Source organism: Dermacentor silvarum, chromosome 2 (genome assembly GCF_013339745.2).
Source record: "Dermacentor silvarum isolate Dsil-2018 chromosome 2, BIME_Dsil_1.4, whole genome shotgun sequence".
Classification (NCBI taxonomy): domain Eukaryota; kingdom Metazoa; phylum Arthropoda; class Arachnida; order Ixodida; family Ixodidae; genus Dermacentor; species Dermacentor silvarum.
The window spans coordinates 192,670,053-192,695,020 of record NC_051155.1 but is presented as its reverse complement, the minus strand read 5'-3'; the positions used below and the strand labels follow the sequence as shown (position 1 = coordinate 192,695,020).

Sequence of the window (24,968 nt, the reverse complement as noted above, 5' to 3'; positions counted from 1 at the left end):
AGGAGGAAAGTGAAATTGGTTATCACGTGCTGCTCCAGGGGGGAAAAAGCGTGCTTGCTAGTAGCGCGAAAGTAATGAGAAAGGGACCTACTCGCTGGCGCCGCGAGCGCATATGGTGGTCTGTCGTAGATGTTCTTTCTGCACGGCCTTGTTTCGAGTGTCAGATCTGACATGACCACCACTCCTGATTCCTGGAATGGAAGAGACGCGACAAAAGTACTCGCGCATTAAATGTCTGGCAAGGAAGTCTTGTACAAATTTTGAGTCAAGAGTTTAAAAACACGTGAGATCGCACATTCGCGCAAGAACGTTATAAAGCGAACTTCAATTTTTCCAAAGGCGACTAACACTGCGCTGCCAAGAGTTGTACAAGTTCTCCTCATGCGTTAGCGCTGCGCATTCGCACTAATTAGACTTACGTCAAAAGCTGTGATGGAATCGACGTATTCAACATTCGAAGACCTCGGTCCGTTCCAGATGTTCCGCTTGTACTGCTGTGGGTTCTTCGCCACTGAATAACGAAAACAACAACGACATTGCAGTGAAAGAATGTTTCATTTGTTAGTGCAGTGACTTACATACAAGCATAGCGTAAAATAAGAAACTGTATAGCTTCGAAATGTTCCGCTAGCTGGCCCTCATAAATTCTCATTGCATGAAACTGTGTAAAACCCGCAGACCTCGATGCGAACAGATCTACGGGCGGTAATTGGTGTCCTAGTGGACAGTACGTATGTGACGAAACGTTTTCTGTGTTTTTTGCGACATTTTTTCATTGCTCCGCCCATGTTCTAAAAACGGGGAAGTCAGTTTTGCTTCCTCTATCCATTTCTTCTTCTAAAACGAAACACATGTTTATCTGTCTGTGGTAAATTCTCTCACGAATTTTCTCTTGAGCTTGAAAAGAATCAGAGCTGCGAGTGAAACTTCTTATTTACCATGGCCAGACGCGCTACTTAAAGACGTAACAAGGGACATGTTAGCGACAAGAAAAAAGACAAGGTGAAGCACAGTTTAGTAGCAGTACTAATTTAGTAGATGCTAAATTCTCAATAACGTCTTGTATCACAACTTACGTTGCTTCCGGCAATAGTCGTAGGACGCCTGCTTTGGCCACGTGTATCGGGTGATGTCCAAACGCTTCAAGATGTCGTATACCTACGCACATGTGCGAAATATTCACTAGTTATGCGCATTTCCCCGTCAAGGGACGCAGTGTGACACTGTAGGAAGACAGATTACGCTGAGCACACAATGTATTGCCATTACGCACGCGCCACTAGTGGAATGTAGTGCTGTGCGAATGCGTCAGAGCAGACGCAGCTTGGTGCGTTGGCCTTGTGACATTTTGTATTAACCACTACACGCACTCCAAAGCGAGACCCTTAGCCGTACTTTTGTATATTTTGCAAACGCAGGAGGAAGATGTCCCTGCAGAATATGCTTAGTGCGCCCGTTCCAGCAAGTAGCTTGTTTTCTTTACTTCTCTCTTTCCCAGGAAGTCGACAACACTCAACTATTAAAAGCTAAATAAAAAGGACGCACTTGCAAGCTCCGTTTAACTTTGCAACATTATAGAAGTGAGAGATGAAAGCCATGTGCAGTGACTTCTCTCTGTAGGGTTACTGCTTACGGCCATGAAGACCCGCCCTAAACTTATGAAATGACAAGAAAAAAAAAAGAAAAACAGGGGATGGAGTCAATCACATTCATACTGCTGGTGTTCCCAAATGATTACTCACTTTGTCCTTGGTCAGCTGATTGTCCTGTTTCAGGAGGTGAACACTCTTGTCTACGACGCCCACGCCGCAATAGGAGCGGGGAGAGCCGTTCACGTGAATCGCAGCAGAAGTCGCTGGTTGGACTGTCTCTGAGCCGAATCTCATAGTCACCTGTCGGGAAAGACAACGTCGACCAGTCACGAAAATGTTCCCGCATAAAACACCTACAGTTGGGCAATAGAAATTATTTTATGCTCCTTTATATTTAAGTGAAGCTTCTGTGCTCTATACGGAGGTTGGCTTGGTTGCAGTAAAAAAAAAAGATTCCAGAAAAAAAGAGCAATAAATGCCATGCTAAGGCATATAGTTAGGCGGAAAGTAAAAGCAAAGGAAAACCGACGTTGCTACGAAAACGAATGACATATAAAAGAACATAAAACAAAGAATAATAAAGTGATCTAGGAAAAATGTGGCAAATAATGCAAACTTCACAAATTTTCCTATGTTAAGTTGATTTCCCTATGTTAAATTTATTTCCTTATGTTAAGTTGATTTCCCTATATTAAGTTGATTGCCTTATGTTAAGTTGATTTTGTTACATAAGCAACTAAAAGACAGTGATTTTAGGGTGTCATAATATTACGCGTACATTGGTTTGCTTTCGGAATGAAGCTCGCTTTGGCGAATATATGCTTGGTGCTAAGTGCCGCACTAGGTAGTTCGCTTTACCACTGACTATAAGTCCGGTATAAGAAAGCCTTGACGCAGACTAACGTTGTTCTGGAGGCACTTTTCCACTTCGAACTGCTCGGCGTCCGCGATGACCTCACCGTCGGGACGAATGTAGAAAGCCAGCACTTTAACTCGCGGTACGTAGCTGAAGTCCGGTTCGAGTTCAAACTCGAAGCTGCCCGTCGACACGGAGCCCTCGGCCATATTGCTGGGAAGGGTCTCGTTCAAGTCTTCCTCCACCAAGAAGCTGGCGTCAACTGGAACCGCCTCGTCGGGCTTGAAGGCAACATCCTCGACCTTGTCCTTGAGTATCTTGCCGCGAGCCATGACCTGCAGAACAAGAAGCAGTTTTCGTCTCGTATTGAGTTGTGTGGTCGCACCAAGGATCTGTTGTGTTCAGCCCATTCAAGAAAACAGAAAAAAAATTGCCTAGGGTTATCACGAGTTATCACCTAGTTATCACGAGCGAGAGGTCTGTTGGGCTTGGTTTTGCAAAGATACTATATGGACACAGTGTTTCATTAATGCACGCTTCCGTGCTTGGTAAGCTTCTCTATACCGTGCTAATCTGGCCTCCCTTTTCTCCTGTGTTTCAGCAACCAACTTTGCCTTTGCGTGAGATATCGCAACCTGTCGTCTACCTATTGACCCTTTTCGCGGAGCAGTTTGTTTTAGAGAAACGAGATGGCGCTCACGGCGGCGCGCCATACCTCTCCTCAGCGACCGCGCACGAATACGAAAGTATTACCGCTTCTACCTTGCTTCTCTGCGATCAGCTCTCGGAAATGCAACTGAGTTTTCGCTAACACACTGTGCTCCAATCATGCTAGATTGAGTCATGTGGATTGAAAACGTGTGCAATACTCAGCAAAAAAAGTGACTGGCATGTTAAGGAATAGAACGAATCTGTGTGGCGAAGTTCGCCGACCGCTGCTGCAACTGTCCGAACGTGCTACCGGCACTTCGTGATGTACGGCTTTCCTTGAGGATACAGAAATTTGCTGATCCGCCAGCCTTGTATCCCTAACCTTCAAAGAAAGGGTTTTACCCCAGGACGTCGGCAAGAGTGAGTACCACTCGTTAAACAATGGCAAAGGGAGTAGCGCCGCTTCCTGTCATAGTAAGTTTCGGGCAAGTTATCTATAGACATCTGTCCCAAATGGCAGGAAAACTTACGCCCACTCTATCGCCGACGTATCAAGAATAAGTGAATGGGCGCACACTTGAATATATGCACACAATAAATGACGGACTACACCTATGGCGCACGAATGGTCGAAGCTGAATATTTCGTGACGATCCACAAGAGTACGTGAGTTACTAGCTCTAATATATATTTGCTACAAGGTATTACATTGTACCAAACAGCTACGTTTCAAGACCTGTGCGCAGCAAGAACAAATCTATCGGAACTGAGCACACCCGTGAGCGATTAGGCAGAAAATAATCAGATAGTGGCCGCACCGAGGACTTCACTGAGTAAGGAACTGACAAGCCACTGCTTCAAAATATTTGCCGAATAAAGAAAGAGCAAAACACACAAATTCTGGCTGAATTCATAATCGGAAATCTTGGATAGCTTGGAATACATATTTAGCCCCGCTTTTAGAACTAGCACCATATACGCTGCTTGCGCCGTTTGGACATAACTTAATCAGCTCCGAAAGCGCTTTCACATGTTCTCTGAAGCTGTGATCAAAGCTTCGTGTCGTCCACTTAGTCACCGTCTACAATATCTCCGAAAACAGAGGTTTTCTAAGCCGCGCCGGCGCAATACACTTCCATTGTAAACAAGGAGGCAACGGAGGCAGTTGAGACAAGCTATGGACGCGTCACCACGTGATCAAACATGGTAGCGCCCACGGGATTGCCGCGAAAAGGGTCAATATATACTGGATGATTCGATTCAACCTATGGCTTGCGCTGAAGCGCAAGTACACACGTCCCAGGCGGCGCGCCATTCATGACGAGACTGAGCGACCAAGCGCTGGCGAAGCAGCCGTTAAACCCTTGCCTAGTCACGTGGCACCGTAGTGGCGAGGCTCCGAGTAAGCGCAGCAGCGACGCCTCTCCGCAGCTGATCACGTGGCATGACGTCACACCTGCCACACTTGCGCTGCGGCGGCTTAAGGTCATTGTGACGCGATGAATGACCTCGCGAGACATGGTGTTGTAGAGCTTTCGCTCTAAAAAATATTATGCAGTTCCAACCAACATGTTAGAATCTGAGAAGCTAAGCTTTTGTGAAGCGATCAAGTATTATATTCTGCACAACGCATTGCACCATAGCGATTACCTGCCTACCAGTGAAGACAAGGCGTGTCGAACCCCACCACGTGATCCTCGTGAGCGCGTTTTATACTGTCTCCGGTATTGGTCCCCATTTGCTATAACACTGTATCCAGAGTCGGCGCGCCGACTATAACGGGTCTATCCATGCAGGAGATAGTACAATAGTAAACTGTATTTTGCTCGGCGAAAGACCAACGAAGCTGATGCAGCAGAACCCAAATCCAAGGAAAATAGGCCCAGAAAGGTTTTAGTTTGTCATAGGAATTGTGAGCTTAATGACGTATATTTGTTGAAATGAGGATATTTTGGTATCATTTGTTTTATCACTGAGCAACTTCTTAGAAAACAAGGCCAGCAGCCAGGACACCTGTAATGGTAGTGAAGATGGTTGTCGTGTCTTGCGTGCGAGCCATCCGGCAAGACATCAGCGCCTAGCCACTGTCAGAAGACTCCGGTAGGGATCGCCAATAAAGCTTAGCTTTCAAAGAAAACAAGCTTCCACAAGCAGAGATATTGCGCTGTTAGTGCTTGGAAAGGATACGTGTTACTCCTCGGCACCGCTTTGACGCCACGAGACATGATAAAATACTCACAACTACCGCAACACCTACCTACACAACGCTGTTGCGTTCTCATTGTACCTACGTGTTTTGCCCTGGCGGTTCAAGTGTGAACTGTGTTAACGTATTAGCTACAAACAACCATCACATTTGCACCCAACGGGGTTGTGATAACTGTAAGCCCTGAGGAAGCACTTAGGAGGATTTCGCACTTTTCAGTGACTTCTTCTTTCATCACAGCCTGAATTCACACAGCATGAACACGAAGTTCTGCGATAATGCGCGCATAAACACTTAACATTCCAAAAACCGGAGGGTGAGCACTCCGACACGAAAATCGTCGGCTTAATAGAGCAAGAGAGGCCGTATCGACAGGAAGACTTCTCCAAAGAAGAAAAATTAAGATGCATCAAACATATGAAATATCGTGGCAACAGCAACGAAAGGAAAAAAAAAAGCAAGCAAGAAAGAAAGAACGAAAGAACGCAGAGAGAGAAAAATAAAAACGACGCAAGCACACTGAAGCAAGAACGCTGGTCTCCGATATCAGAGTTCTCGAGTTTGAGCGCTGGCTCAAGGTCCCAGAAAAACATTAATTTCCGACGAGGACGTTCTGCCGGCAAGCCTTCACTCTTTTTATTTCTTTTTTTTTATCTTCTCAAAAGTCACGTCTCCCCTCGTACAGCGTTTTTGGGGTACGGAGCACGTAGCGCGAATTGCTATTGCGCTTCTAGCTCCTTGAAAGAGTCTATTGCCTCACCTGGAAGTGGAACTGCTTCTGGGTGTCGGGTTCTCCCGTGTATCGCAGGCGGACGGAGTATTTTCCCGTGCAGGGAATGGGGCCCTTCGACGGCTCGACCTGGATGAAGTTGTTGCTCGCCGAGTACCAGGCCTGGAGGTAGAGCGTGCTCTTGGGCTGGTTGATCTTAACGCCGTACGTGTCGTACTTCACGGTCTCGTAGTTCATCGCCACCGCCTGCACGAAGCAATGAAGAGAAGTTAAAGGTGGAGAGAAGTGCACGTGGCATGGAGATAATAATGATGTGACACAAAAATCTCGTGGGCAACCATTGGGCACGTAGGCCGCTCAATGAGATGTTTGCCGAGACAAGTGGTTGCGCATTCAAATACGTGCTATCTATCTATCTATCTATCTATCTATCTATCTATCTATCTATCTATCTATCTATCTATCTATCTATCTATCTATCTATCTATCTATCTATCTATCTATCTATCTATCTATCTATCTATCTATCTATCTATCTATCTATCTATCTATCTATCTATCTATCTATCTATCTATCTATCTATCTATCTATCTATCTATCTATCTATCTATCTATCTATCTATCTATCTATCTATCTATCTATCTATCTATCTATCTATCTATCTATCTATCTATCTATCGTCAGAATTTTGGAAATCTGTCAACCGGCGTCTCACTCAATACTTTTGCGGACGATAATTGCTTCTGACGCGTAGCAAGTGTGGTCCCCCTGACGATCTCTTTGAACACTCTTCTAATTACGTGAGTGTCTGCAGACCGCTGCTTGCGAAAACCTAATATAATGTAGGTTGCGACGAGCCTAGTTCTCCTATATAAGGCAGCAAGCAGGATACGCTTTCAATAAAGTGAATCATCCCCACCAACTCCTCAACATATCAAAACGTTCAATGCAACTAGCACTTCTTGGTTTTCGGGATGTCAAAACAAAAGCGTTTATCGCATCTGTCGCAATGTCTCAGCATACTACACTCATATGAACATGAGGCATCACGACGCAGCTGTGAAGCTAGCGCTTTGTTTCTGACGCGGCATACCATTTTATGGCTTATGGAAAGCTGAGTGATAATTTAATCTGAGAACAACTACAGGGCGGACGGTTGGCAACCGACCTCGACGCTGATGGTGACCACGCTGGCCTTGAGTGGCGGAATGGTGAACTTGATGATGCCAGACTCGTCGGAGGTGTAGTTCTTGCAGCTGAGTCGGCGGTCCGTGCGCCACCAACGCGGCTTAATCTCCTCAGATTGTGAGAGCAAACAAAGCTGCACCAGCTCTCCGCCCACAGGAACGCCATCGGGCTTCTTCACTAGAAGCTGCGAACACAGAAAGTGAAATGGTCATATTAATTCCAAATGATCCTCAACCACTCTGCGAGATGAACTGCAGATAGGGTGTCCAAGACAGCCAAGAACAAAACGTGAGCACTGCGGTACGAAATATCTCGGAGAGTACGACAAACTAGAGCTGCGATATACGACCGAAAAACTCACTCTTTGACTTTGATTATACCTATGTTTTGTCCATCGAAAGTAAGCCTTATGGGGGAAACGCACGAGGTACCGAGCTCACCTTCATGATAGGCAAGATTAAGAAAAGTGTGCATTCATTGCAACAAACTCGTCTTCCTACACATTCCGTGTGCATCAATGTATATGAGTATCCAATACTTTTTGATTATGAGATTAGGAGTACCCGGCAGCCTATTCGCGCGCCAACATCTCCTTATCATGTCAAACACTAAACAACACCAAATAAACACTCCACGTGCTCGGAAGTTAATGTGACTCAACAAAAAATTTGGCACAATCCATAAACAATTACGTCTAAAAGGAGAGCGTTGGTTCAATTGGTTCCATTGGTTTCGACAAACTTGTATACATAAGAGTTTGTCTTTCCTTCGCTTGCTATCATTTATTACACGTCACCGTGCACACATCCACCTCTCCCTCTGCACATTCTGGACTATTTCGCCTCAAATAACGTTACGTGGTAGAGCTCATGAAAACACCCCATCACTTATTTATATCTTGGGCTAGTGAATCGCCGACAGACAGGCGATATTTATCGCTAGATATTTCAATCGCTCGCTTCGGATTTTGCAAATGCACTTAGATTTAGCGCACAATTTCAAGGTGGCAGCATCACTCAGGCACTTTGCAACACCCCTCAGCAAGTGCGCCAAGGCACAAATATCTCACACACGAACGACATGACTTTTTAGAAGAAAACTCGGAAGAAAAATGACGGTAATTTCTCAGCTTTCCCAAGAAGGTTCAAGCGTTCCCACCAATAAATAAATATAACTCAAGTACTCTGCAACTAATGACGTCCCTCACACCGTGAAACGAATGTCTTACGCGTGGCTTACATGTTTAAGGATTTCAACCAATAGGAAGAATGATACATGATATCACACGACCGCTTGTCTGTAAGTGCACTTTAAGACAGTCCGCATGAGGTACTTACCCTGCCGTAGAAGGGCATGGTGGGCTTGAAGTAATTCTTTCCGTGTTCTCCTTCCAAAAAGTTGAGCTCTAGCGGATTGAAGCTGCGACTGATGAAGTTCGTCTTGTTCATCGTCACACCAGTTCCGGTCTCATTCACTTGTGCCACGAAGGAGATGCGCTTGTAGATCTCGTAGTTCTCGTTGAACCGAAGGAGCGTCGTGTTAACCGTCATGTCGTAGCAGCCGTTGATCTACGCCACGTGGCAAAAAAAAAAAAAGAAATGAACGGAAAGGTATATCGCAATTAGGAAGTCATCACGCGATCATTTTTACAAAGCACTCGACAGTTTACGATCAGGAGCGAACATGAAGTAACACGATGCACTCTGAGAGCATTTATCCAAGTCATACATGTTATAATCTTCTTTGACGATTTATTGGATGGCGCGAGGCTCAGCACAGTGTTCGATTTACTGAACATCTATCGAGAGGTTAGGTGGCATTCATATTCAGCGGCATCATGAGGGCAGAGAGATTTTGACAACACTGTTGATAACTGATGGCTACCTACTCGCCGCTCTGCACTTTCCACTATACACTGTATTGGAAAACGATTTATGTTTGAGCAGCCGTAGGCAGGCATTGTAACTAACCTTACTTAACACTGACTGGAACGTATATTAACAAGGTGTGGTGTAGAATCTACTCCATTCTCAATTTTGGCACGCTGTGAATCAGTTTCCACAGAGCAGATTCGACTCGCGCCTCATTTTTTTCTTTTCTACCTGGCTATCACAAAGCATCGAAGCAACTTACAGGTCCCGTGTGGTTGATCTTGGGGTAGTCGTCTTTCTCCCAGCTGTAGCGCTCGTACGTCACGTTCACTGTCAATGTTCCATCGACAGGCTGGCCAAAAGTGTAGCTGTGTGACAAAAGAAATAAGCGAGCAAATAATTGAAAGTAATTAACTAATGAACGTAATAGTCTAGCCCTATGGGTCAGGTTCACCATTGCCATTCTGAGTATGCTTTCCCGCAGTACAAAAGCTGCTTCGCTTTAGGCCAGTTGTTCCATGTCACTGTTAGTATGCTAATTAGTTTTAGTATGCTCTATTAATATACTACCTTTTTTTTAATCATTCAGTCATTAAGTAATTTCAGTATGCTTCACCGCAAAACCAAATTTCTGCTAAATGCATCGCCGTTATGCAGCTCTGTACTGCAGGAAAGTACAATAGGCATTACAGGACGCATATAAGTAATTTGCCAAAGTCCCTTTAAAATTCTTTCATTTTTCTTCCTTTCTTTTGCGACTGTAACTTTCTTTTACTCTATGAATAGCGAATAAAGAAGCTCGAGCAGTTCATCAACAGTTCACCACTATCCATTACCTCCCAAACATTTGTCCCCTTTCTCATAAGTATGGCATAAGTTCGACTTCACAAGTAAACTGTGGATATCTTTGGTTTCTGTTCGAGGCACTATTATGGTATTTCCGTAAAAATGTCGATTGGAAATATTGCTGCTGCGAAGGCGTCATGCACACTCAAGAATAAAAGAATAATTTTCCGCGCTATCTGGTGATAACACCTGAGCTGTTGCGAGGCTTCGGCGGTACTGTTGCGTAGCTTTACAGGCTCACAAAACGACGTTGAGATTCGCATACTATAAAGAATTAGTGTTTGTGAATACGAAAGCATATATAAATTGTGAAATATAACCGATTAAGGGGAAAGAAAGAAAGCCTGCGAGATAACGAGCTTTTTCACTGCAATCTGAAAAACGAATCACGAGGCTGTTGTGTACTAACGCGGCTGCTTACGCTGCAGCTCGCTCTTTTCCATTAGACTTTCACTTTTTACGGCCGCGGCGCAGTTCGCCATTGTGCCTGAGCGGCCCGTGTTGTTCCAGAATTTGCATAGAAATTGAATGCCGCGAACGAAGCGAATGCAATTCGTGGGTGGCCGCGCTACAAGACCTTTCTTTGTACGAATACTTATTGCCTAGGTGCATTGTGCGTATCCGGCAATAATTTGCATGTTCAACCTACCATGAATCTTCTTTCGCTTATTCTTACGTCCTGTTGCTGCATTTTTACCGTTCCGACGTTCTTCGTCGCCTACGTTTCAGTATTTCGTCTTTATAGAATACGAAGCCGTACGTCAGAATAACCGATTTGTTTGTACGTTTGCAGAACGAGCATTTTTTCCCGATTTTACTGGGTTCCACGGGTCCAACGAAAAACGTGCATTCTGCAAACTCCGTTGCTAGAACAATGTAGAAAACTGAATATGAATTTAAAAAAGAAGAGTGAGCGAGGATGCTTTTTATTAATTAGTAACTGCTGCAGTACTGCGGAGATTATTTCAATCGAGATACTAGAAAAAAATCTTCAAAAATTACAGATCCTCGCTTCTATGAGGAATTTCACACGTCACGTTATTCCGAAGTTGCTGAGTTTGAAATATTAGATGTGAATGACTTCGGTATGTGCTGTTCAATCTCCGAACTACAATGGCACTGTTTACGCGGTGCCTTTTAAACGTGTTGAAAAATGTGGCGGTGCTTCCACATTTAGTCACATGTCAAATTAAAGTGTAGCGAACGCCACATTCAACCTTCGCATGAGGTGATTCGAAGAAACCGCACATCACACTATCTCTGTAGTATATTCATAACGTCACCCAAAATTCACATGACACTGCCAGTGCCATCTATCTGGAAGCGCAATTAAATGCTTCGTGCGCCGGCATTTTCTTTCGATAGATGGCGTTAGTACGCCGCAATAAATGTGTGCCCGAAGGACTGGATCGACATTTCTTCAACCGCACAAAGCGTTCCGTCATGTGCCTAGTGCTTTAGAAATGGTTTCAAATGTGGCATATCAAATGTAAAACGTGTTCTTTAACCTGTAAAACAGTCAGCTCATTGGGAGCGTAATACAACTCATGCTGCGAGTGAGGACTTATGTAAGTAGAACGCCGTTATAACAAACACGTTCACTACTAAATTACTTGTATCATGAAGGAGACAACGTGGGCCTGGTCAGCGCTCCATTTTGCAACTACATCGTGGGCGCCAGTAAAACGAAGAATGCTACCTATTCAACGAAATTACCTGCTATAGTACATGGATACATTTTGGTCCTTTAGCGCGAAGTTACTCCAACGCTGTCACACGGACTCTTTTGTTGCAACTTGGCGCCAAATATTCTGACAGACATGCAAGTCTATATAGTCAGGGATCCGAAGCATGATAACGAGAAATCCTTTGTAAAGAATGAGTGAACCCGACTCGAGGTGCTTTTGCGACATTCGACCCACTTCAGCTGTTTTCGCCATTGTCGGGAGTTAAAACTGAGCGCAATTTCGCCTTCGACAATATCAGGTTGGCTGTAGTCCATTAGTCTGCAAAAAAATAATGTGCAGAAAAAAGTTATTTCTTTTTAGAAGTAATCACTGCAGCATGTTTCTACACCTTTATTTTGCCTTATTTTGTGCTGTAATTGACGTAATCTTTATAACGAAGAAATTTCCGGCTCCCGCTTACGTTGTTATAAAGGCGCGTTTGACTACATTAAGTGGAAAAAAAGAATTGATAGAGATGACACTGCTGTTTCTTCTGATTATAATAATGTCGTTCTTTTTTTATGTCGCTATCGCCTTACCACGTTATCTACGTTGAAGTTTATTGCGTTTACTAATGGCGCCGTTCATTGCCGCAATACTCACTCTGAGCTTAACATTCCGTTTATATCACTGGAAATGCGAGAGTCAAGCTTTACAATTTTCCAGGTGAATAAGCTGATCGTATAGGAGCAGAAACTCTGAACAGCTTGTCTGACACATTAGGGGCCTGCGGAAATAAAACTCGCGCCCTAAGTTCTAATGTGCCTCTCTAATGCATGCATACAGTGCACATAACGTAATAATCAACACGCCGCTTTTGGTCGTATCTCGGAAGTTAAGAAGCGTAGTGCGTGCCTCACCTTGGGATGTACAGTAACAGACAGTGTCAAGCGGTGACGATTCGACTTTGCCGTGGAGTACTTGATGCGTCACTTTGTTTTATCCACTGCTTCTTGTCTTATCAACTATTACGTCTTACCGCACCCCCTCTATCGCCTTCCGTGATAATCTAAGCCCGCGCTCAGTACGCTTTCAAAATAACTGGGAAAAAATATTCGTCCGTATATTGCTTTGAACGACGCAAGAAAAAAAATGAAGAGAAAGAACACTGCAGCTTCCTTTCTAAACTTGCGGTACTGAGAACGCAAAGAGAACGACGTGATAAGCAGACTCACTGGGCGCAAATCTTCCACGTGATTTCCTTGGCATCAGCGAGGACGTAGGATGGCGGCTTTATGGTGATCTCGAACTTCGGCAACACTGCAACAAAATTCACCGTTTTAAAGTCGCTTTTATCTACTTATTCTCTAATGAGCAACACAGAAACATTGAAGAAAACAACAACACTTTATTCAGGTAGAAGCGCGCAACAAAAGCTCATCGAGTGACGGCAGTGCGATAGATATACGGCAGCGCGATATAGATATACATATACAGTGTGCGAATGAATGAAATGTAGCCGTAAAAGGGTATGCATGTGTTTGTGGCGTGTTACGGAAGTGGCCAACATGGACTCGTACTCACCGTATTCGTTAACTTCGAAGTGCTGTCTCACAGTTTGTGTAGGAAGTTCGACGACGATCTGCCACAGACCCAACTCAGGCTCTTCTGTGAGCTGGAAATCGCGCTGCACGATGCCTGGAATGGGAAAAGAAATACGATATGTATTGAATGGTCGCTAGCCGGCATTAACCGTTTTCAACTAGCACCGCATAGCAAACAAGGCTCGGACAAGAACACATGAAACACGTAAGGTATATGCTGACACAGAGAGGAAGAGGGATAAAATAAAGGCAATAAGATTGCGAGAACGAAACCGCATAAATAAGAGTGTGCGTTCAATTAGCGCAGTAAAAATTAATTTTTTCTTTGTAGTTGTTTGATACTCTTTTGTCGTTTAATACTGACAGATATGTTAGTGCAAGCAGATGAAGGAGCCACTTTCTGATTGTTGCTGCAACGCAAAAAAAAAGGGAGAATCACAAGACTTGCGCTAAGTCATGTCGAAGATTTACGTGGAATTGTGCTGATCACGTGGAAACACTGTTTCACAACAGCGCGCAATAGTGTAGCTTTACTTGACACAGATTTATAGTATCGTCTTCATAAGCAACATCAAAGGTGTTGGTTGTTGATTGTTGGAGTCTGGATCATCAGATTGCACGTGCCTTTTCTCTAGTGTGTTTCTCTTTCTTTTTCTTTTCCTGTTTTGATGCTGTTATTATCACATCAACTCCCGTAAGAGCAAAGTACACCAGGATCTCAACCACGTCAGCTCCGCCGCAAAGCGCTGAAAACAGGCGAAATGATTGCTTACCTTTTTCAAAAGAGACATCGTTCCACTGAGCTATCCTAACGTCACTGGGGCTCGTGACATAAATGGTAGCCTAAAGGGAGAAGCAAAGCAGAATACAAGGTTGAACGTTTTCATTTTTAATCTTATTTTTCTCTAAGTGTGAGGCAAAAAATACTCGATAAGAAATTGCGCCATAGACAATAAATTGCTACCACTAGCTTAAAGCAAGCGTTTCAGATCGGGGTGCAAGAATTATAATATGGTAGCACTTACCTTGACATCTGTGACAGGCTTCAGCTCGTTATTAATAGGCAGGACACGGAATTGAACTGAAAGGCAAATTTCATCGTTAAATTATGTCATTGTTTTTTATTACCCGCGCCGGGACAGCTCAAAATTAATCAGCCTCTCCGCAGGAGTGGTTTGTACATCACTCTGTAATAGATGCGTCAGTAATATCGTACTTAGAAATATGCGTCTTTCCGTCCATATTAAAAAAAAAAAACTTGTCTACGAGTGGTTTGAAACTGTACAACCACGAACATCTAAGCAACCAGGATATTAGAGTTCCGCGAGTTTCTGCCCTGAATATTGAAGGTGCTAAAAGGTATAACATATCGCGGACTTAAACTAACAAAAGCTCCGTTATCGTATGCCAAGACGGCAAAACATTTCTCTCCCTAAGGATACATTTATAGCGAAGATGGAGGCGCCGTATTCATTTAGCATTTATGCGGAAGGTCCTTCCCTATGTATCCCGAAGGGCAACTTTAAGCCCAATCAGCGTATAAGAAAATTGCATAGAGCTTTAACAGTTCCACTGTAGTGTTCATATTGCGTTATGTGCGAATTTATCAGAACGTACTTTTTGAACACGAGAATTTTACTCTCTGTACCCTGAAAGTAGTAGCATTGTCCTCAGAAGGCACAGGAGCCAAGCCGAACGCCCCACTATAATACACTATGGTGAGAATTAAAAAAAAAAAAACAAGAAAAAAAAAACAACAAGGCATAGACACAGAAAGAAAACAGTGCTCTTACCTTTCTGCCCCGGCTTGTACAGTGCCTTATCTGACTGAACAAGAATGGTGTTCTTGGACTTCTGGAAGTCGATCTCCTTCCGGTCGCCAAAGACATAGCTTCCGAAAGTTCCATTTACTTCGATCTTGGCTTGACTGTCGAGATGCTCGGGCACTCGGAACGGTAGAAAGGCACCTTCACCTGCACACAACAAGGTTTGACGGAGCATGTTTGAAACCATGTTCTCGAGAGTGAGCTTTTATTGAGTCTGAAAACAGCATATACTTCTTTGACGTGGAACATTGCGTTATCGTGTTGCCCTGTAGTACACCTATAATGCAGACGGAGAAAAGCGTGCACCAGGAAGTCGTGGTGAGAGGTCTCGATGCAGGAGAGAACTTTCAGGCAATGGAAATCATGCATCGGATATTCAAAGGGACATGAAATATCGAATCAGTGGTTGCGGCGCGCTGGCTTATCGGCGCCGTCGATCGTCTGTGAGTAAACCGGCTCGAAAATAGCGAGAAACATCAGAGTCATGAACGTAAGTCGTATAGCTATTCCTGGAAAGTACTGGTTACTTAGTTTTATTAATACACGGGTTCGCCTTTAGGGCTTCATAATAAGCCCCTCCTGGGAAACCTGAGTTACCCGTACTAAAGATATGCACTTATGAAATGTCGGCGTAAATAATTCCTTATAAACGCTCTAGAAGTGGAAATTCCGTCTTCTAATAGTGTAGTTACCTTATGATAAGTAATGGTTGATAGCGCTAGCAGCATTCCCTCTGAAGCTAACAATTATCTCTGCGCATTATTTCTATTTATTCGTTGACCTTGCCACTCTGCGACAAACCGAAAAGAAAATGCTATTGCATCAGCTTACTGCTGGCTAAAATGTTGGCAAGTATGTTGGTCAGTTCGGAAAAGGTTTTCGCAGCGTGAACAGGCACTTATGGAAGTCAGCCAGTTTTCTCTCGCTATTTCAGTTCAGAGCCAATCAAAATGTCAAAATCGGCGTGGCATCACAGATCCTGTTACTTCTGCCTTCGCGTTACCTTTCACTGACGAGGTCGCGAAGCGATTCAACAGGGAGAACGGCGTGCATTTATTTAACCGGCTTCTCTACAAAACCTTTTAATATGAGGAAATTCTGAATTCGGCATCAAGACTACGCCGCAGGCGTGGTCCTTGCGTGTGTCTATCGTGTAGCGCAATGGCTCTATTTCTACGTCTATCCACGGTGAATCCGCACCTGCCCTATTGCCTCACGTGATCAGCGAAGACGTATCGTCTGTCATGCATTCACTTGCGTCATTAATGCTGTGCGAGTCTAAAGCGCATTAGGGACAAAAATGAATAGCAGCAATCCGAGGAGCTGTCGCTTCGACTATATATAGCACACACCCCATGTTCCCAACATACATATTTTTTTCAGTGGGAAATACTGTTGTTAGAACTGTTGGCCAACAAACTGTCGAGACGTTTCTCGCAACCATAGTTCATCTTTCGGTGTGACAGGGCCGCCGACAGCACGTTTCTCGTGAGGTTGCGAACAGCATTGGTCAACCTTGCTGCCCAATGTGAAAATCACAAAATGATTCATCGCATCAATGTCGTCGATCTGCACATACTTGTATTTATGCACCCTTCCTATAATGAATAGACAGCAGCAACTAAGAGTTCTGACGCATCTGTTACCACGTGCATGCATGATATAAACATAAATGACAGCGAAAGCAACCTGTAGTTTTGTATCTGTTGTGTCACCTGCAAAACGACAATATTTTCGAGCATTATAGTCAGTACATAAAAAAAAAAACAGAACGGGTACATGGCGTCCATCGCAATGTTCACGACAAGCTCGAGAAATATTGACGGCTTTGTTCTGCTTTTCTATAAGTGCCGACTACTCAGCTTTTGCTTTGCTTGCCCTCTCGGCGGAACGTCCGGTCACCAGAGAATCCTGAGAGATTAATGCCTGCATAGTGAATACTTCCTGAAGACCGGTTTCATAGTGGCGTGAATAAAAGCAGGAGTACCGTGCATCAGACGAGATGCCAGAAAGAGTAGGATTAATGCGTGCGCTTTGCTGACGCTGACACTAATACATTCACGAAAATGCGCTTAAGCAGTCAGCAATACCAACATCTTTTTGTGCAAAAAAAGAAAAGGTAAGGTAAGTACACAATAAAATAACAATTTCCAACATACTAACACTTCTTAACGTAATGCTTCCAAAACCAATGAGTGTTAAACGTTGGACGAGCCATTCTACAAGCAAGAACGAAAAGAAAAGAGGCAAAACCACACACACAAACTGTCGTAAAAACGCCTTCTTACTCATTATAAAATTTATTTGCATATTGCTGCACGCACCGACAGGAAGCCTTTCTCAGAGTTCTTTCCATTACTGCGGAATGTATTTTTAATCTCTTACTCAGGTCGGCTAAAACGAGCCCTAAGCCCCGAGAGCCTCAGAGACTATATGGGCGTTCCGACGAGCCAGATTAAATCTTCCAAAAAGAAACCTCTAACCTCCAAAGATAATAAAGCGATGGACTTCCTTGTGTCAGCCATAGTTTATGCAGTAGGTGAAATATCGCCCACGCCAGCCTTGTATCTCGAAAGCCCGACTTCCCTCTCTCTCCCTCTCTTTCCGTCATGAGCCGTGTATAAGTTTACTCTTGCGCTTCGGTGTAGGATCATCGTTTATTAAAACTGCTGGCGTAGTTCAGCCACTTGATATATTTCGAGGCAAGCTTTTGTGCCGTAATTGAGATGTAGGCGAGGTCCCATGGGAGAAAATGTCGGAAAGTGTCGGCTCACTGCACTGATTCCAACATGTATAGGGCCGTCGTATACGTAATACATCGTGCGACAAAGTTTCGTTTCCATGCGGCTATTTGTCGCCGCATTTACCAGATCTTCAACACGACATTCCGCTGGTTAAGACGTCGCGTTAACCGATAACTTATGACACTAAACATTCACTAAGATATTACAAATGAAATATTGCCTGATGCGCACCGGGCGTGGATAGTACAGGAGCCGCTGCTGTATAGCAAGCAAGCTTCTGCTAAAAAGCACGCGTCTAAAAAAAAAAACAAAGAAAAACAAAGCAGAAAAAAAAAACACTCTATTACAGCATTAGCGTCACAGATGTTCTGGGATGATAAATAAGGGCGAAGACAAAGGCCTAGCAGTTGCAGTGGAGAAGGAAGCTGGGGAAAGCCCGTGGTGTTTTGAAGACAACAACACGGCGAATCCTGCTTCGGTCTTCGTGCGGTAATTGGGAGTGCCCGAAATACGTGTATGCCCAAGGTGTCCAATGTTTCCTTCGAAATGTGCAAACCGGCGTCCGTATTCTTTCCGCGAACCTGTACGTCGACATGATTTAGAGGAGAACTGGATATAATATACTGTAATTTCTGCACACAGTCCCCGCTCGGCAATTCAGACCAGAAAAAAAAGCGCTAAAATGCGCCTGCTTACATTTTCGGCGTATCATAAGTACTACGCAATGGCAAATTTTCATTCGTGCAAGACCAAAAACTAATTGTGAAACTCCAGGTTCTCCAACATACAGCTAGCGATTTTTAAGACAAGAATCTGAGTAGTCTGCTCCTATTTATATTCTGCGTACTGTAATTCGAAAAATACAGTGGTTGGAGTATCTTGGCGAAATAAGCATTTCTTATGCCTAATTGATGGTTGCGTTTATTCTTGTTTTTGAAGCAACCTCTGCTTTTAGTTTACAGCGCTAATGAATTTTTTCCGACAATACGAATATACCACCATTCAGTTCTAAGCGGCGACCACGTCATACTAGGGGCGCCAATGTGACAGATAAAGAGTCATCAATTTTCAAACAAACTATTTCTGAAATACGAGCAGGAATACGAGTTGATTATGCCTAGCTTGCTAAGTACTTACCGCGTGCGAGATAGTACTACATGGTGCTGTGTAATCTCACTTCAAGAAGGAAGCAGATAAATTATTTTACCTATAGGGGTTTCGAACTCCCCAAATTGCTTCCTTTCACATTGGTCATTCATGTACAGGGCGATTTATGTAGCGTTCTGTTGTGTTGTTGACTATTTATTCGCGACGAGGGTCTGCGAAGTTGGGTAATTTTTGGGAGTCAGTTCAAAGCCATTTTGCGTAACTAGTCCCAAAACCTTCCAGTTATTCCGCAAAACGACGTAGGACCAGAGCCGACTTCGTCGAGGAAAAAGCTGACTGCGCTTTCTTCGAAGCAGTGCTTGTACGCTCAGTGCTTGTCCAGTCTTTATTTCCTATTGTACATTATTTCTGTTAAAAAGGGGAGGTATTGGAGGAAGGGGTGAGGGAGGGTCGGGACCAAACTCTGATACCTGGCAACAAAGGCGTCTATGGTTCGGCCATAAATTGAAAAATAAATAAATAAATAAATAAATAAATAAAAGACGCGATACACGTTAATCCTATCATCTCCGCGTTTTTAGTGCACCGAAGAGGCGTAACAGGTGCCAAGCAAGCAGCACTTCAAGCTCTCCGAAGATTAAAAAAAAAAAAGGAAATAAAAACAGCGGATGTGTGTGGAGAGGGAAGGAAAACGCTGGAGAGGCACACAAAGAGGGCACTCGAGTTCATCAGTTGCGTTCCGCAAAGTAGATCCACTTCACAGGAAGCTTCTCGATAAACAGGAAGTGGAGGGAAGCGAACTCCGTGTGAGTAAGTGCCGAGACGATGCGCGACACAATGAATTCCGCCAACCCACCGTTTTGACCGTTGTCCTCGCATTTTTTTGTTTGCTTGCTTTTTTTCGTGTGAGCGAGTGCGCTTACATTCCGATTACTTTGGTTCAGACAGACGGTTGTCACTTCAACATAATCAGACCCTACATACAGCTCGCCAACCAGTGAACACGCAACTGATTGCCACAGCACCCTCGCACAGCGACTGTTTCTCTGCAAAGCGAAAGTGAACTCGCGCACGCAGACTGATAAATCTATAGCTGACTCTCCGAACAGAAAACCGAAACTTCTCTCATGCCCTCAGAGGAATTCTCGTAATTAGAGGTACAATTAAAGATCACAAAGATGTCTCTTTATATGTCGTTTGTCTCGAGACCACGCTATATTGCCGTTGCAAACACGCCTGACAAACACTTCTTGCTCAACACTAAGACAAAAGGAAAGAAAGCAAAAAAAAAAAACAATGAAACAAGACCCTTGTCTACCCGAAAACGCAACATCGCTTCAATCTGGCGCGCAACCGCACTCTGTGCCACAGACACCTCCGGGCAAAGTATCGTATTATGCAATGGACTCCGCTTAAACGGAACGCGAAAGGAGAGAAAATAGAGTTCCATTTATCAGAAGTTTCGTTTACGCGAAGGACGCAAAAATTGCGAAAAATCTCACTGCAGAGAAAAAAAGGACATCATAGTCTGCTTGGAATATCACAGCTTCTTCGTTCATACGCTCTCGCTTTTTGACTGTCGCCTATCTAAAAGCACAAAGAACGCGAAAACTAGACAACGTGAACGCCGCAGAGCAGATGGCTGATGGATTGGATTTTATTGACTGTTTGGCATCGCCATTTGATATGTTTGCAGAGATACTCGTGTTTCAAATGACCTACGATGGCCGATGAGGTAGCTGCAATTATGTGTCTAGTTCCGTTTACGTGGAGTTAAAAGGAATCGTTCCATTTAAAGCCAGTTTGTTGACATTGCTCCTATGGGCAGCCAACCAAAGTTGGTACATTTGTACCGTTTATCTGGTCTTTCCGTTATAGCAAGTTTCGTTTATCCGTAGTTCACTTTGTTCATAAAACCAGCGAACAAGTGATGTCTGTGTCATTTTAGAGTAGAGACAGTAACTTCGCTATACCGGGTGTTCAAAATGAAGCCTTTACGGAATTTTTAAAAATCGCTTGTGGCAGGTGCCATAATTCTTATCGTTGAGCTGGGTTACTCAAAGAGGCGGACATTAGTAGCACGAGAAATTGAAACCCATATTCAACTAATTAACAAAAATTTACTAATGCACTTCTTTGTTAATTACTTTACGACACATATTGCAGTTTACGAATTGTAGCCGGTGAGTTTGAAAGACTCATCCACTTGAACTGAATTTTCAGGATGACAGCAGTTCCGAGATATTATTTCCCAAAGTGTGGGACAAATACATGGGCGTTCCGGTTAATTTTGAGCTTCCATGTATAAAACAGCATTTCGGTAAAAAAGTAAGTGAAACAACAGTTCATTTTTACGGCGAGTTGGATGGCGCATATCTCCAGACTGGTGTCATTCTGGAAATTCATTCCAAGTGGATACGCCTGACAAGCTCACCGGCTAAAATTCGGAAATTGCAATAGGTGTCGTAAAGTATTCAACTAAGAAGTTGATTAGTGAATTTTTGGTAATTAGTTGAATATGTGTTTGGATTTCTCGTGCTACAAATGTCCGCCTCTTCGAATAACCCAGCTCGACGATAAGAAATATGCTACCTTCCAAAGGCGATTTTCAAAAATTCCGTAAAGCTTAATTTCGAGTACCCAGTATATGGCAAATTCATTCAGGTAGGCTTACATATTACGGAGAACGTATCAAGATATTACAGGAATGGTGCGGTACAATAAACTTCTGAATCCACAATACTGCGGAAAATTTTGATTTGCGCAATATCTGAAATCACATGCTAAAATGCCAATTAAATTACATGTGCAGGAATTGTGGACGTCGCCTCTTGGGCTATCCGTTGAACTTCACCGCATTGCACGAGCGTAACTCAGCGGGCAGCATTTTCAAGAAATTATATTTCAGATGGCTGGTGACAATTTCAAGAACTTTCAGTTAGCAACGTCGAGAAGGCGCGCCTTTTTATTAACATGCGTATTCACGATACTTAGTCGTGACGTCTTTGTTGTGTTAAAGCCTAATTTTGGTGAGGAATAAAACACTTCTATAACGCAGCAGGAAAGTTACGAATAAGTGCCGTAAATACGCATGTTACTAGAAGGGAGTACTGTCTCGATGTTGCTAACTAAAAGTTGTTGGAATTCGGGCAGCCTTTTGAAATATCATATGTAAATATGCTGCGCTGGTGCTTTGTGGTGAAGTTTGACAAATGGTTGCATGGGCACCGTCCAAGATTTCTGAGTATGAAGTGATAGTTTTGATGGAGCGAGCGCCAATGGAAATTCAATGAATAGTGGGTAAAAGTGACCTAAGATGATAATAAGAATAAACAATTTAAACGAGAACATTGATAGCACACAGTGTCATAATACAAAAAATTTACATCTGGTAAAATGATCACTTCGAATAGGTTGCCTTTAAATGATATAAATATCAAATGAGAAGCGTATAATGTCCGCTGGAGAGAGACGGGGATGAATTCTTACTGGTTGTTCTTATTTATTTATTTATTTGTTTGTTTGTTTGTTATACATACTGCAGCCCTGTTATAGGGCTGTAGCATAAGTAAGCAAAAATGGAAAAACCAGAACTTAGCACAAAAAAGTTGTCGCAGTTTCACCTGAAAGGCGAAGCATCAATTGCGATAGCAAACTTGTAGAGAGCTATACGGAGTAATGATATTAGCTTTATCAGCTGTATAAACTTGGACATGCAGCAGCATCGGCAACACGCAGAACTGTTGTCGACGCCATCGGCGTTTCGCCCGCGTTCGCTCAAAATGCGTGCGGCGTTGGTGACTGTTGCCGGAGCCTCTGATATAAATAGGCACTGCGTGCCGCAGCTAAACGTCGCCTCCCTTCCCTCCCCCTCCCCCACGGCCTCTCGCTCGTCGGAAGAAGGCGCGTTTGCTCTACATACATGGTGATTGTGAAGGAGAACAGAGACGCCTACTTCTGCAGCCCTTAAGCGAGCACGGCGCAGAACGCGCGTTTGTTCTCCGCCGTGCGTTCACTCCCTGTGAAAGACGCGCCCCTCGCGCCCTTTCACTCGCACATACAGCGTTCGGCGCGCGGCGACGATTTCTTCTCCAAATGACGTCATACGGAACCTCACGGCGACGGCGACGGCGACGCCGACGGCAGAAATCTGCTTTTGAGTGTCCATATAATTGCTATCGCAATAAAAGGCAAATACAAAACAATATTGCAGCTCAGTTAATATAGGCAGGCGATCACATGCAAAGACAAAAATACAGGTAAATCCAATTGCATGTTAGCATAGTACTGTCTTATGTCTACTAAGAACTCATTTAATAACAAGGAACCAATAGTATCAGACAATGAATTACATCGTTCTAAAGTGCCCGAAAGAAAAAAAAAACGAACGGATACAAGAAAAAAAGTATTTGTACGAGTTAGAATAACAAAAAAAAACATTAGGTTCAAAGCCTGAGAATTACGAGTACAACTTTCTTTAGCAAGTGTGATAGGACTACAGTTACAAAAGACAGAAATGGAGCTAATGACGACATGCATAAACTTTAGAAGTTCAATATTATAACGTAACAAGAGTGGCCGGATGTTCACGGACTGCAGTGCCTGTAAAAAACTACGACCGCAATTATGACAGATGAAACAAATATTTTTTTTCGTGAAGATTAACTTGTACGTGCATTTGTGCGAAACAGTGGGAACGTCCTTAATTTTTTTTTTCGGCGAGACTGTGCTTCTTGTAGAAGTGAACCCCCTTGAGGAGAATAGAAGAGACCGCTCTAGCAGGAATAAGACAAGGATGACATAACACTGTGATGGAGAGGGTAATCGAGCGCACCGTTCTTGATGTCGTACTCTTGTTCCGCCAAGACGACGCTGTCGTTATTGTACTTGAGGAGCCGGACGGTGACCTTGCCATCTTCTTTGACGTCGGTGAGCGTTAGCCGGAACAGGGCGTCCGTTTCACTACGCAATATTTTTGGCGCCGTGAAGATGTACCCGCTGCGCAAGGAGAAAAAAGAGAGAGAGAGAATTAAAAAAAAAGAAAGCGGATTACGCAGCGAATCAAAAGCAGGTGACACGTACAAAGCGGGCTTAGTAACGATTGGAATTGCTTTGACACATGATAGATGTTTATCCAATTATTGAGGTCAGATTTGGGCGTATATTCGACAGCTGAGTCTGGACCAATTAGCCCTTCTGTTTTTGCATCGAGACTTTGTTTTACTGTGTTTCTGTGTTGACTTCCAGTTTTGTGTTTTTAAGTGATTTATTTTTCATATCTTTGGACCTCATAATTTGCGCATATCTGTTTGAAAAGGAGTAGCCGGCGCTAATTAGAAGCGCCAACATCTCCTAAGCATTATTTTATATAATAAAGGCAATGAGCGGACATATCATGTTTGAAAATATTTTGCTTATCGACATAGTGCATGATTCTACATCTCGTTCACTGTCATTTCTTAAACAAAATGGAGGTTCTCTTCACAAACGATGTTCACACATATCTGCATATTACGGCACAGGGTGCTTACTTCAGCAAAAAATTAAATTAAGTTCTTTTGCTGATGGGTACATCCTCGTAAAAGGCTTAAAGCTAATTAGGGTGTTTCTTCTTGTTTAACGTCAATGTGTTCTACGTCAGAGCTTCGGAAAAAAATGTTATGTGAAATGCACATCCCGCAGGAACGTTCGAACACTAACAGATTGTCACTCTCTATTTCTCACTAATCCTACAGAGACAGAAAAGAAAATTGCACTCCTAAAGACAGAGGCGCCATCCTTGCCTCTACCGACAAAATGTAATAAGAAAAATCAGACGAAAGCGCCACACAGGGCGCGTCCTTGAGATTATACACTCAAACGCTCTTGTATTCAGCGCGCACTATTAAGTACGCCCACTCTTTGAAATGTACGTAGTAGCGATACAGGTGAGAGGTCAATTTTTATCTGTGTGCCGCAAAGACGAAACATTTGGTTTTCTGCGAATCAGCATCAAGTGAGCTACGGATTTGCACAGTGCCTATTTCCTCTTCGTGTCGTAGTTTACTCCGAAAGGAGGATCAACTGCTTCAGGTTGTT

General features: G+C 43.5%; 1 protein-coding gene across 23 annotated transcripts in view; it reads right to left on the bottom strand.

The window, feature by feature from the left end:
• Nucleotides 1-24,968, bottom strand: part of LOC119442360 (pregnancy zone protein) — a 141,337-nt gene that overhangs the window by 28,215 nt on the left and 88,154 nt on the right. For all 23 annotated transcript variants that reach the window (XM_049662081.1, XM_049662078.1, XM_049662086.1 and 20 more), the window contains exons 4-18: nt 23,725-23,888; nt 15,007-15,186; nt 14,239-14,294; nt 13,987-14,056; nt 13,194-13,307; nt 12,845-12,929; nt 9,359-9,464; nt 8,563-8,793; nt 7,206-7,409; nt 6,066-6,281; nt 2,496-2,783; nt 1,743-1,892; nt 1,077-1,158; nt 420-511; nt 92-191 (exon numbers count right to left, since the gene is read on the bottom strand). In XM_049662081.1, the coding sequence (XP_049518038.1) occupies nt 92-191; nt 420-511; nt 1,077-1,158; nt 1,743-1,892; nt 2,496-2,783; nt 6,066-6,281; nt 7,206-7,409; nt 8,563-8,793; nt 9,359-9,464; nt 12,845-12,929; nt 13,194-13,307; nt 13,987-14,056; nt 14,239-14,294; nt 15,007-15,186; nt 23,725-23,888 (2,138 nt within the window). The remainder of the gene's footprint in view (nt 1-91; nt 192-419; nt 512-1,076; nt 1,159-1,742; nt 1,893-2,495; nt 2,784-6,065; nt 6,282-7,205; nt 7,410-8,562; nt 8,794-9,358; nt 9,465-12,844; nt 12,930-13,193; nt 13,308-13,986; nt 14,057-14,238; nt 14,295-15,006; nt 15,187-23,724; nt 23,889-24,968) is intronic.